Source organism: Lepidochelys olivacea (genome assembly GCF_965140295.1).
Source record: "Lepidochelys olivacea isolate rLepOli2 genome assembly, chromosome: 2".
Lineage (NCBI taxonomy): Eukaryota > Metazoa > Chordata > Testudines > Cheloniidae > Lepidochelys > Lepidochelys olivacea.
In genome coordinates, this window is record NC_140412.1 from 117,718,729 (window position 1) to 117,733,447 (window position 14,719).

The 14,719-nt window shown below is 39.6% G+C and overlaps 1 protein-coding gene across 7 annotated transcripts in view; it reads right to left on the reverse strand.

Annotated features, from left to right (window-relative positions):
* Nucleotides 1–805: 805 nt before the first annotated feature.
* RREB1 (ras responsive element binding protein 1) overlaps nucleotides 806–14,719 on the reverse strand; it is a 144,238-nt gene continuing 130,324 nt past the window's right edge. For 6 of the 7 annotated variants that reach the window (XM_084618191.1, XM_084618196.1, XM_084618190.1 and 3 more), the window contains 3 exons: nucleotides 14,502–14,666; nucleotides 7,139–7,876; nucleotides 806–3,342 (listed from right to left, as the gene is read on the reverse strand). In XM_084618191.1, the coding sequence (XP_084474317.1) occupies nucleotides 2,822–3,342; nucleotides 7,139–7,876; nucleotides 14,502–14,666 (1,424 nt within the window). In that variant the 3' untranslated portion in view covers nucleotides 806–2,821. The remainder of the gene's footprint in view (nucleotides 3,343–7,138; nucleotides 7,877–14,501; nucleotides 14,667–14,719) is intronic. The other variant, XM_084618192.1, reaches the window with a different exon arrangement.

The window sequence follows — 14,719 nt, forward strand, 5'->3', positions numbered from 1 at the left end:
TATTATTGTTTCCTGCATGGGCTGAAATCACTAAGATTAAATTTCCTTCTTGAATAGAGAGAGGGAGAGAGAGAGACACACACACACACAGAGAAGGGGAGAGAAGATTATGAATCATTCTGAAAATGGAATCAGACTGTCACATAGCTCCGAAAAGCCACTTGAGAATAGTCACAAACATAAGTTCTCTTTTTCTTTTTGCGCTTTCACAGTCAAGTGCTTAATGTAGTGATTGAATTATTTCATTGTTAAGTCCATTGCAACTCTGACAAAAGAATTTCAGAAGATCCATTTTTTTTTGTAAAAGCCCTGAGAAAGGAAAAATAAAAGGATTCAAACAAACAAAAAAAAAAAGAGAGACAAATTAGCTGAACATGCAAACTAAGCCTAAGATTCACCCATAGTTTAAACATGTTATAAATTTCACAGTTTAATATTGGGGGAAAAAACAACAACAAAAGTTTTCTCAGTCAAACTCAACTAATAAAAATGTCAATAAAATGTGGCAAGACCTTATAATCTACTAGGATATAGATAAAGGCTAAATAAAGCTTTAAATCAATAGTGATTATTGCTAGCAGATGTCCCGGCAGGCTGCTGGGAATTGATTACTTGCTACATTGTTCTGCAGCATATAGTTTAGTAATGGCTTCTCCCCCACAATATTGCGCAGTTTAGTGTGGAGAGCTGCAAAAAAAACCCCAAAATTAAAAATAAACAACAAACAAAAAAAACCAAAAATACCCAAAATAATATAATAATAATTATAATTATAATAGTAATAAAAAAATTAAGGGATGTGTGAACTGGTTTAAACTAAGTAGAACACACCTGGTAAAGTTTTAAAGGAATCATTGGTTCTGATTTTTTATTAGTTTGGAGTAACTTATTTCAAAACTGGTTCATACATCCCTAATTTAAAAAAAAAAAATCACATATACCTCAACCATTTTTTTTCTTATTTTATATGCGAGATCATCACTTGAGAACATTTTTCTTCCTTTGAATTCTGGGGAGTTGGATTTCAGTCTCCAGAAATTTGTTGAAATATATATATATAGAGAGAGAGAGAGAGAGAGAGAGGGAGAGGGATTTAAGGCCCCCTTCTTCCAAGTCTAATGAACATAGGACATGTGATTTTGCATGGGAAGGGAAGGGAGGATCACAGTATGGGTGAGGGAGCTGAAGTGGTGGAAGTGCACAGTGAGACTCCGGCAATACTATGGCTCTGTCTGTCCCAGAGATCATGACTGAAGGACAACAAGAACAACAGAATGCTGAGCATACCTAAAAATGCACAGCTACAGTAGGATACATTTTGCTTAACCCAATAAATGCTGGTGGTTGGGAACATCTCCTGTTGTAGGCAACAGGAGGCCTGTGGAGAAATCCCAACCCCCAGCATTAAAGCGGTTAAACTATCATTATGAAATTTAGAAACACACACTAGTCTTCAAGCATCAACCCCAAAACCTCAGGAAGAAAGATTTTTTTTTTTAAATTTATTTTATTTATTTTTAACATGTTTTATATTTGTAGTTTTATTACCAGTAGTATTTTCTTGCTTTAGAAAAAGACGGTAGCAAGATCACGGTAAGGCTCGCATTTCTTTCATGCTCTTTCAACTGGAAGACTAAATAACTTTGCTCATTAGTAACAAATGTCATGTGATCGGAACGAAGCAATTTGCAGTGCCTTCCTCATGCACTCAAGGTGGGAAGGGGAGTCTTTTCATGGCCCTCCCCACACACACCCATGCAGGCACGCTATCACTAGTGAGATGTTCCCCTGTACATTTGTGGTGATTACTTGCTGGCCTCCATTTGATTCTCCAGTCAGAGGAAGGGTTCCATTTAAGTACAGTAGAAGAGCTGCAACATGAGAGGGGAGTTGGTGAAAGCTTAAACAGGGGATCCAAGCTGCACTGTAGATCTCCTTGGGCAAATATTGCCCATTCGTTTCTGCTGACTGCAGAGACTAGCAAACTGATGAATTTATAAAATAATAATAAAATAATAATAATAATAATAATAATATATTGAAGCAAATCAAACATATATAACAGCGGGTGCATAATTTCCATAGGTTAAGTTGCTATGTAACTCTTCTCTGTGTACTCAGTCCACAGTGGCCAGAAAGAATGTCTTTAAATGGTAACTAGATTACCATTTCTAATGCTGAAAAGTGGAAACAAGTTATGAGGTTGAAAGCTCTTTGTCTTTCCTGGTTTTGGCTTTAACCAACTTTGAACACCTTCAACCACCACGTCATTAATACCTGGAACTGGATTAATGCTCCATCGTATGGCAAATGCAAGAACGTCTATACTGAGAAAAATCAGCATCTCGTACATGTGTCCTCTGGCGATCTCATCTGAAATTCATGTAATTTTCTTCCAGTTATTGGCCGTAGTATCCAAGGGCTTCCCCACCCCACTGCCCCCATTTCCAGCTCAGAGAACAAACACAGCGACTATAACAGATATACAAGAACAAGCTCACACACACACCAATACAGAGGGTAACATTAATGCTTAAATGAAAAAGGTCCTCTCCAAATAATTCATTAAAATATTACAAAAAAATCAATTTTTTTTTTGAAAAAACCTATGATACCAAAAGATCTAATAAAGTAGTAAGGCACTCAAATCAGTATGTACTGTAGTCTCTTGCATTATTATACTGAAAGGCATATGGCACTGAATCCAGTCTGCCATACTATCCCTCAGCTGAAGGTCACTCTTACAAAATATATTCCAAAAACCTTGCTCTGCTGGTTTTAGTTTGTGTGCTGGGATGGGTCCAATTTCATAGTAAGAAATTCACTCAACTCCCAAAAGCTGAGGTGCACTATCTGCAGAGGCAAGAATGTGATTCATGGGAGATTTTTTGTTGTGCATCTCCAGCAAGTCCTGAATGAAACCTGATGGACTCTCGTGATCACAGTTACCCCGAGATTCCTGATCTTTTGTGATCTGTTTCTGTGCATTCTTGTTGGACTCTGCAAGGCAAGTACTGGCTGTTCGTCCAGGGGTTTTCTCCTCTCTGCAAAGGGAATCCTTCGCTCCATTGGCCAGACTTTCTTTTCGGTTTCTAGAGACAGATGAATGGTTACCAAGGCCTGCAACTGAGTCACACTCGTTTTCTGAGATGGGGTTAGTACCACTGTGGATAGACTCATTTTCACTGTCTTCTTCACACCTAGACTGGGTCTCCTCTTTGTCACTCTCCTTCTCATGGTTCCTAGCATTCTTGACCTTCTGGTGTATGCGCTGATGACGAACCAGGCTGTGTTTCAGAGTGAAGGTCCGTTCACAGGTCTGACATTTGTACGGTCTCTCTCCTAGGACAGAATTAAGGCCAAAATGTAACTAAGATTATAAATACAGTTCCCTCTCTCTTTTCAGGACAGTACAACACATAAAACTGCTCTAGACCAACGCTGTGCAGGAGGTTAGACTAGAGAATCATAATGGTCCCTTCTGACCTTAAAGTCTATGATTCTATGAACTGTGGGTTGGGACCCCAAAGTGGGTCACAACTCCCTTTTAATGGGGTCACCAGGGCTAGTCCCAACAATGTTTAGTCCCAACATTTACTGTAGGATTCCCTTTCACGTGACTTGGATGACTACCTGCTACTTGAGTATGAAGGCCAACAGTTAAGTTCCTAAAGAAAAGAGTCCTGATTCAGAAAGGTACTGAGCTTCTGCGTAAACAGCACCTCTGATAATCAGGCTGCTTTTTTTTTGGTGTGTAATGTTAGGCACCAACATTTGCAGGTGTTGGCTTTATTGAAGTCATATACAAATAAATGCTTGACTTGCTACTTCGGTAACAACTGATATTTAATAACTCTGTACCTAAAATCCTGGTTTCAAAATCTGGCTGTAAAACTACAACTATACTGAACCGTATGTCCACCTGTGTACCCAATTGCCTATTTAATAGTGAATTTACCTGCAACTACCCTACTGAAACACAAGATAATGGTCTTAGAGAATTCTTCAATCTTGCCCAAGGTCAGCAGGATCTGGTAGCGAGAGAGTACATCCAGCTTATACCGTTATTCATTGTTAAACATTTAGCTATCACATAAACCTCTGGGGACTGTAAAGGCATCTGCTGAAACATGTATTTTTTAAAGGGACTATGTCATAATTTGGGTAGATGGGTTAGTAATGTGACATGCTGTATTCAGAATCTATAATTCATGTCTGTTAAAATTCCATGCCCTTAAGTGAGCAACTTTTTCTGCCAGAAGTTCAGAAAAGTCTTTTGAAACTCAAAGATGTTTGTGAAACTGAGCCAATGGCATCGAGGCAGCAGTCTCCTTTGCAGGATAAACAGACTGCACAACTTTCTTTCCCCCTGAAAAGGATGGAAATTACCACAAAAGAGTAAGGACTAGCCTGGGCACACAGGGGATGGGGATCATAGAAGGAATGAGGACGATGGGCCCAATTTTTCTGGGCAACCAGTATTTAAAAAACAAGCCAAGCAGCATGTGAGAAAACGTTTCTTCCTCAGTCGCTGATAGAAGGGTGAACATTTTACATACAAATTGTTAAACCAACTAGAATGGAACCTGCTTACAAATGAGTTCGGATATAGCAAAACTCCATCTCTTGTTAAGTAAAATAAGAGTCCCATAGTGATTCACTATGCAAATACAGACCAAGCTGCAACGTGCCTAAGCTTATAAGTGGTTTCTGAGGCAGAGAGTAACTTTACTCTCAAAAAGTTCTGGTTAGGAACCAGGAAAAAAAATTAAGGTTGTTTCCCCCCCCCCCTTTTTTTTTTCCAAAAATTTTTTCACAAAAACCTGGCAGAGTGCTGTACAGATACTGTAACTCAGAATCAGGTCCTGTTTAATGCTGCACAAGCCCTTTGGTGCACTTCATATCCTGCATCCATGATCAACAGAAAGGAAAATAAACTATGCAAGTTTGGTATGATTCCACTAATATGATAGCTTCTTGATCTTTTAAAAAATATGAGTGCGTAGAGTTAGCTCATAAATTTGAAGAGCCCACAGCAATGGATTGAGCCAGATTTAGTGTAAGTTGTACAATAATATACTAGAAAATAAACTGTAGGGACCACCCTGCATTGGAAGAGAAATGGACTAGAGATGAGGGAATGGCTCTTCCATGTATCTTATTTTTATTCTTCAGGCAGGCATTGTACAAAATTTCCCCACATAGCCCTGCCAATGCACCTCAGTCTTAACCCAAAATATTCTTGCTATGCTGATCCTAGCCCTCTTTTTTGTTTATTGAGAGGTCTTCTTTAAAAAGAAAACCTTTCAAGAAAGAGAAAGTATCTCATAGATTTTTGCCACATATAAATTTGAACGAGCAAGAGGAAAAAAAGTCAATGTAAGTGATTGAGAGTCCCCAGTTGGGGGAAAATGTGGATTGGGTCACAAAAACAATTTTTTAGAAACAACTAGCAATGAAGCTAGTTAAATGTATTACGTTTGAAGGAAAAAATCACGTACTGCTCAAGGTAGTTATTCAAGACTACTACAGAAAAAGTTAAAAACCTAAAGAAAGCCGGGGGGGGGGGGGGGGGGGGAGATGAGGAGAAAGACTCCAGTGCCAAGACTTCAGGAACAATTAAAATATTAAAAGCATCTGACACATGGATTGTTGAGGAGCGCACCCTCAGAAAGCACAAAAGCACCATTTGGCTCATCAGAAAATGCTAAGTTAGACTTCAGAATCCCTCCCCAAAGGCTTTCTTGAACACAGATGTATCATATGTTGTAGTGATTTTGCAATGGAGACAAATAAATACAAGAATGAGACCAAACTATGAGACAAAATGTGTTGCCTTGTGACACAACCCACATGTCTAGCAGTGAAAACTAAACTCACTGCAACACTTATCCTTCAGACTTGTAGCCCGATTTTCAAAGGTGATGATCTTTCACTGACTTCTAGGATTTGTGGGTGCTCAGCACTTTGGAAAAAGTCACACTAATGGAGATTTGGTTTTATTTTTTTTTAAAGACTTCAATCAGAAATCAGTTTTGCATCTGAGAAGTTAATACATTCTTTATTTACTCAGGTAGGTAAAAAATTGGACCCACATGCTTTTTAAAGGTGTCTTCGTGTAGTTACTTAAGTGAAGCTTCACCTTTTATTAAAATTTAAATATGACATACCCAAGCTTAATCAGAAAATATGTGACAATGAAAAGCTACGCCAAAAAACAGCACACAAAGGAAGTCCCTTTTCCTGATGTCACTTCAGCTTACTGATAAGTGAAATTAAGCACACCTGAATTCTACACATTTGGAGCGGTGTGAATGATTCACAATTCTTTGGGGTCATAGTTATTGCTCAGCCATTCTATATGTGGATGACTACGATTTTACTAATCAAAATGACAGAGTCATCTAATCCTCCCTCGTAATGCAATGTTGAACAATATCCTATTGCATAAGCAGAACCCCATTTATTCCATGACAGCTAACTGCACAACGAAATCACTGGAGGGCATTGTACTAAATGTATTTCATCCGCTCTGTTCAGGTTCAGAGAAAGAGTGGAAGCTGATCATGGCGTTGCCTCTCACTCAGTTAAACGCATCGAGGAGTGTGAGCAAACAGATTCACGGAGGCATGGAGATGTTGGGTCTCTAGAATCGTATGATAAACCGACTCCCATCCTCTGATGTATTCCCTTTATAGTGTCATTATACTTCAATGTGCAATAAAATATAAGAGAGGTGCAGAGCCACAGAGGAGGGGGCAGGGAGCTATTGCAATAGTTTCCCCGCTCTCTCCTCACCTCCAAATTCTGCACCACGTAAGTCGAAAAATAATTTTGAAAAAACATAAGCCAAATACGCACCTCCCCCAGGTAGATAAATATATAATTAACATGTATTTCCACTGAGCTTTCTGCAGATGTAAAGGATTTTGCATGTTTACCATTCCCTCCCCATTCCTCTCCAATTCATTTTATGTTGCCACAGAAACTTAAACTCGCTTCATAACACAGTTTCATTGTGCAGCAGAAATTAGAAGTCCCTGCTCATGCTGAGGTCCAACTGGCTGAAGAGCTCACAGGATGCTGACCATAAGCAGCAATCTCCTCCCTGCAATACTGTCTCATGTTCTCCACTTACCTGTATGGGATCTCATGTGTCGTGTCAAGTCCTGTAGAGACCAAAACCGCTTGTTGCACACAGTACAGACTTTCTTCCTCTTGTCTGCCTTTGTGGTACTCTTTGCCCCATTAGTCTTTGGTTTTTTGTCATCATCACTCTTCTCACAGGACTTTCTCTCTGTGCTCTCTCCCTCAGAGATGCTTTCACACTCTTCGTTCTCCTTTCCTGTTGCCTCACAGTCCACAGAAGATTCTAGCACCTGTAAGTCCATTGGGGGCTCTTCCTGATCAAGAGTGGAGTCTTGCTTTGGGGGAGCTCCAGCTTCATCCTGAACACACTTGCTTTCATCCTCACTGCTCTTTTCGTCCTTTCTGTCCTCACGAGCATGGGCCTTTTTGTGCCGTCCAAGAGTGCCAGCAAATTTGAAGGTTTTCCCACAAACATCACAGGCATGTTTCTTTTCAGTCTGAGAGCAGTTACCTGCACTCTGGTCACTCTCTGCCAGCTTAAAGTCCATCAGCTTGCTGGCAAAATTGAGGTCAAGGCTTTTGTTACTTACAGAGTCTTCCTCTGGTCCGTCTTCATACTCATCTGCTTTATCTTGTACATCCTCTTCTCCTTGAGGCGAGTCAGCCTTTTGCTCCTGTTTGGGACTGCATTTGTTTTCCGGTAGCTCCGTTTCTTCCTCTGGCTGCTCTCTCTCGCAGGAGGTCAGATCCAGCACCCCACCTAGAGTCTCCAGATCTGACTGACTGTCTGTAGGAAAAGAGGGAAATTTCCGTCAGTCAGACATCCTCCATCAACGCAGAATTAACTATGTATCCTGTCAAGGCATCACAGACTTACTAGCATCACTTCTAATTCATTCAATTTATTTACTGCCAAGGCCAGTAAATGTACAGCTGAGAAGAGAACATAACAGACACCCAAAATGAGGCCATTAGGAGTCTGTAACAACATACTTTCTTCTCCAACATACAGGTACTGGGTTCTTGGGTCTCAGTTTCATTAAGCCACAGTATAATCACTCTTACTACAGAGAACAAATAGTAATGCTCAGATACCAAAGAAGGGGAGGTAAGTGCAATACTATGATAAATGCATACCAAAGATCTGCAATTATTTTTTATTTATAAAACAGGAGAGTTTTTATGCATTCTCAGAGACTACTTAATCTGTCTGTTTAAGGTGTGGTTTCTATAGAGCCCCTTTGCAAAATAAAAACAAATATAATTAATTAGCATAATTAAGTGTTAAAGATTGTTACATTCCGAATTTGGGTAGACACAGATATAGGTCATATTGATATACATCCGACATACAGAAATCACGGAAGTTTGTGCCAGTATAGGATTCAGTTCTCTATAGTGAACACATTTATTAAAATGGTACTACACCAAATGAAGACAAAAATGCAGCTATGGGCGACATCATCCACTGTTTTGTGACCCCTGCAACAACCAGACATAGGATGAGTTATCAGCCTCAACTACTGTAGGGCTCCCTGCTTTTATCAACTTGTGTCACATTCTTAACATTGCTTAAAACACAGTTTGCGTTATAGTCCCTCATTTCTTTAAAGAAAAATGGAGATAGAGAGCTTCTGAATTCTTTATAAAGGGTGAATATGTAAATGCAAAATAATCCAGACCAGATTTGGATGCCAAAGTTGAGACCGATACATGGGACGTAATTGCAGCTATTGTGCCTCTTTTTAGTTAAGATTTCAGGACACAAGCTAGGCAAATCACATTACCAAAAGCTGTGACTCTCCTTGCTTTAGTCAATTGTTTGCAACATGAATATAGGCCTAGATGTTAGCATTCATCAAGTGAACAGCATCATCTTTTATATTTATCACAGATCTAATATTTTGAAAAGACCTCTAACATGCTATATGTACTAGCAGCCAAAACACAGCATAACTAACAGCGGATTTAGTGTTTACCTGCAAGTCTAATAGCTTCTTAGTAACTACAGAGATTTAAAAATGCTGATAAAATTTAAAAATTATTTTCTGGCTGACACATACACAGCACATGGAGCTTGTCTCAGAACTGCCTAGATTTTTTTATTATAAGCTTCTTTCATATAAAGAGAGCAACCAGAGATGATAGTAAGATAGTTATAATGCTCCTGATAGTTTGGAATAGGTTTTTGTAATACAACACCTTCACAGTGATAAGAAACAGAAAGTAAAGAAACATTGTGGCTAAGCAGAACTTCCATTAATTGTGTATACCCAATTAATACAGCGTAATCCTGATACATTTTGGTGGGGGGGTAGGAAGGACCACAGAATCACAGAAATGTAGGACTGGAAGGGACCTCAAAAGGTTAGTCCAGTCCCCTTCACTGAGGCAGGACTAAGCATTATCTATACCATCCCTGATCTGTCAGCAAGAGGCAATCTCACTTGTTAAATCAGAATAGATTGGTTTACAAAGGTAGTTAAATATACAAAGGACCAATAAAGTTTTCACTAGAATTCATATTCCAACCTGTGAAAACACAGAACTTAACCATAAATTGGCAGATAAGGGATTTTGGGGAGGGAGATGACTCTAAAAAACAAAGATCACCTGGAAGTTCCTTACAAATTTGCATTCATATTTTGCCCTTTTTGGGTAATATTAGCACACAGTTTATATCTAGTGGATTTTCAAGGGAAGTGACAAGAAAGAGTTGTGAACAAAAGAGTCGGACATCTATAGTCATTTGAGAAATCAAATAGAAATGCTATGGCATAACTCTAAAATTAGTACTGCTCTCCTACTCATACTAACAAAATCTCTCCTATATATTAGAATTGGTATTCACAGAAAATGCTTCTGGATATTGTAATATTTAAAGCTAGCAGCCTCCTGGTTTTGTGGTGGAGTTTTTGGCAGGGGAGCAGAACTGGAATCTCATTATCAGGCTACATCCACATTGGGAAAGTTTACCAAAAAAACCGTTTCCCACTGGTTCTAACAGCTGTTCAGTTGAACTGGGGTGAGATTAGTGGAAGCCATAATGTAGACAAGGCCCTGGTGGCTGCATCTATTGTTAGCCACACATTTTGTTAAACTAATTGAAATGCCTAGTTTTGAAAATATGGTACTGAAAGGGCAATTGGATTCTCAGTTTCCAAAGTAGCAAGGGTCATGGCACATAACAGACAAATCTTTGGCCTTTTTCTTTTCTTTAACACAGCCTGTTTCGCAGTGCCTGGAGGGCCTCCATTGCCTTCTCAATAGAAAAGACCTAACTACACTAATTATGTGACAGGCAAAGGTCGAGGCAAAAGCGAGGAGCAGGACAGGGTCTTGACTACAGGCTCTAGTTAATCACTAAGCAAAACTATGTAGGGAATGAGGGGGTGGGGCGAGGAAACTCTGTATCCACCCCAAAGACCAGTACTAGCCCAGGGAGGTAAAGGCAAGTCACAATGATCTTGAAATATGATGAACCATCGCAAAATGGCTGCCATATTCTATTACTGTCAATGGGACTGAAGCCACAGGTTGACCCTCAGCAACAGGGATCCTATCTCCCACTGTTACCAATGGGTTGAAGCCAGGCTGGTCTCTGTGAAGATGCTGACCCCTTAGTCACTCATGAGGGCCTGGCAGGGAAAAGAAGAATGTGGAAGTGCCAAGAATGGGGCAGTGAGGGCAGCAGGCATGTGTTAGGGAACAGGAATGGAAATTATGAGAACTCAAGAGGAATGTGGGAAGCAGGAGATGGAGTGAGGGGAGGCAGAACAATGGAGAGCATGAGGAGACTGGGGTTAGGAGTGCAGAGGAATGGAGGGGGATGGGGCGGGGAGGATCTATAGCAACCTAGAAATGCTGTGCAAAAGTAGGAATATCTGTTTTGTTTTTAAAAAAACAAAACAACCAAACTTTACCCTATTTCTCTTGGGACAGGGGACCATGCACCCACCTTTGTCATTCTCTTCAATGCAGGAAAAGGGTGGGTGGATTACAGATTGAATTTGAGCATGTGACCCTACGTGTGTGGAGTCAAGAAATGGTGTGTAGAGAGGGGCTTAGAGCCAATCAGGAGTTGTGAGGGGCAGGGAAGACCTTGTGAGCTGGAAATAGCTAGTCTAGCTGTGAGAGCTTTCCATTTCAAAAGCTAGGCGCCATATTAAGGTGTCCTTTCAGATTCAGATACAAAATTCAGATACAAGCTAGGAATACATTAAAATCTGTGTGTGTGTGTGTGTGTGTGTGTGTATTGGGAGTGATACTTTTGGCTGCATCTGGATCAGCACATATTTTTAGGAACAGTTTCTGTTATGAAGGGGCTCAGGAAGAAGCGTTATTATTGTATGAAAACTAGGGGTTATAGTGGAAAAAACGTTTTGTAACCTTAATATTAGTAGTTATTATCAGAAAGTGGTCTAATAGTCTCCAAGGAAGCTGTAGGAACCCCGTCACATAAAGACATTTAAAAACTGGGGTAGGCAAACCACTAGAAATAATGCTGTAGGAACAACTGACACTGCCAGAAGGAGAAGATAGAATAAAATAGAATATTAGAGCATCCATCTACATTCACCACCAGCACGGTGCTTAACTTCTAGGATATCCCAAGGAACACCGCCTTTCATGTGTGTAAGATGGCACATTTTCTTTCACTATCTGAACAGCTTCCACTAGGTGGAACCATTTAGTAAGTTTTTTTTATGTTTTAAATACACACAAGGTACAGCTTTTCCTAGTTCCACCACCAAAGTAGGGAACACCTGCCCAATCACAAGAGGCTTATGATATCAAAGCTCTAAAGTGTTTTTTTTTTCTTCTTCATATTCACTCAAAATATATATTACTGATACCCCTATTAAATCCAGTCACCTTTAATGAGACTAATACACATTAAAAACAGCTAGTTGATGTTTGAGGATTTCAGTCATACTCCTAAAACCCTTCCAACTAAAGGGAAAAGCATAAAAGGACAAGTGCAATTTATTTAAAATAAATAAATTCCATCAACTTGAAATAAATGTGGGAAAATCACCAATTCCCCCCCCAAAACAGTTATTAAATACAGTAACTGGTGAAAAACCAGATGCCATGATATTGCTTATCTTCTGATACAGGTTCTGATCCTGCAATACCTTCTTCAAGTGAATAGTCATTACTCATGTGAACAGTCCTATTGACTGACATGAGTGAAACTGTTTAAGACTGAGTCTGCTAATTTGTCCAAGAAGTAGAAATAAGTATTTGAATACACCAGAAATCCTAAAGAATTTCCCAGCTGTTTTAAGATGAATTCCACTGTTTAATCAGGAAAGCGTTTTTATACTCCACTGGCTTAATACAAACTATCATTATATATCTTCTATACAAGATTCTCTACTAAGCAACAGCACTTGCTTTAAAACTTCATGGGTCTTGTCTTTGTCATGCACTCTAGTGCTAAGCAGCTCTTCTTTTGTCATGAACTATGATCTGGAACCTGAAGTTGCTATGCATGCGAGTCCTGCTGGCCACAGAGACTGCAATTTCAAGCCCTCTGTCCTGCTAGAAAGTAACAATGATCTATTTGACATGTACTGGGGGCTGCAACAGTTGTTGCAACATCATAATTCTCTAGTGTAGACAGGGCCTGAGAGACGTACGGATGGATCACAGAGATGGAGATTTCTAAGCAATGATGGATTCTGCTAAACATACTAAATATACTTATTTGTAAATATTTGCCTAGTTACCTCTGGAAGTAGTTCTCAACTTTCTCATACTGTGGACCACCTTCTGAACATATTTGTCTGTCTTTCTGTATTACAGAATAGAGAGGCCCTCTCTTACCTAACTCCCAGTCCCAATTCCATGCCTTCCCTGCATCAATTAGAGCATAGTGTTTAGTCACAAGAAACAGTAAAATAAAGCTGCTTTCATATGTTAGATATGGATATTTTATTGTGTCCCCCCACATTTTGTTTCTGGTTATTTCCTCTCCCTGGGTCTAGGGCTTCACATTTATTTATACCAAGTCTCCCCTCATCTCCTGAAGTCTGACTTTGTCTCTTCTATTCTGTACTATTACAATCCTCTTCGTTTATACTCTATGGCTTCCCTTCATTTCAGAATGCTGCGTACAAGCTACTCTCTCACCTAAGAAGTGGGAACATACACATCCTCTCTCACTTTCACAGATTCTCTATCTATCTCTGAATCCTATTCATAAATGACACCCTGGTTTTTGAGAACTCCTGTACACTTGTTTCATATTACATGACCTCTCAAATTGCATTTCCTGTCTTTACATCTCACCTTAAAGCTTTCCTCTTTGATTTAGCTTGTGGTTGTGTCTAACTCTCATCCAAACATCCCCTCCTTCCCTTTTCCAGTGACATTGGTGCTGATAATCACTGACTAATGACAGCCATCTTCTTTACAACCTTTAAAATCACAGCCCTTGCAAACTTCTTCCATGTTAGCCGGACTACACTATTTACCCACCTTTTTTAAGAGCCAGAAGAAGAATTAAAACATCCCTGTCTCCCAGGTAATATCACTGAAATGGAAAGTATTTTAAAAATATAATTTGCGTTAATCATTTATGCACTTTACATACCTTGGACAACGAAAGGAGATTGCAAGTCCAAGGCTGTACAATGATTTGGGAATATGATTAAAAGACAATTTGGTCCCGTCTTCGCTGCAAGACTACGCTGTGTGGGAGGAACTGTATTGTAACTGCATTCCCCAACACTAATCTTGGGGGAATTCTGTGCCACTGTGCATGCACAGAATTAGTGTCCTGCAGATTCCTCCCTCTTCTCTTCATTACAGTACAACGCCATCTATCAAAGAATTCATGGATATTGGAAATCCTCATATAAATGGGAATTCAGAATAATGGAAGGAAGGTATGGTGCACCCTGATGTAACTGACTGTTGGTTAAATCAGGGTTCAGTATAATGGGGTTGATTTGTAACTTTCATTAACAGGCTAATCAAAACCACATCCCTCCTGCTGCTTTTAAATTCATTGCTAGAACACAACTTTTATGAAACCTACTCAAAAGATTCCTGACATAGAAGGTTTCTTCGAAGTGTGTATGTACTTCTCAATGAAGGTTCGCCCGTGCAAACTACAACCAGAGGCATATTAAATAATTTTCAGGCAACAGACTCACACAGCCATCTGCTTGGCTTCCCTCTAAGTTTGGTCTCTCCTATGTAGTCAACACAGAAAAACTACTGAATAATTGCCACTACCCTTGTTCCTATCAGCTTGCCCTTTCTGAACAAACACTGCTCCGCCCTTTGAAAACTAACTAAAGCCTTGTGTCATGCAGCAATGAATTTGCTTCATTTCTCTACAGTCTCCAAACAAATTAACACAACTTGTCTTGTTATTCTGAACAACCTGAAAGAACTACCTGTGCTATCATGAGATCCAGCATCACTTTCTTTAGACTGGGGGATAAGCCCGTTTCTTCTCAGAGAGCAGTTGGCAACTCCATGTTTGCGCAAGAGGTGGCGTTCACAGTTAGATTTGGTAGAAAAGAAGACATCACATTTTTGACAGGGGAAGGGCTTCTGACCTGAATCGGGAAAAAAAAAATATTTATCTATCTTTCTAATGTGTAATAAGAGC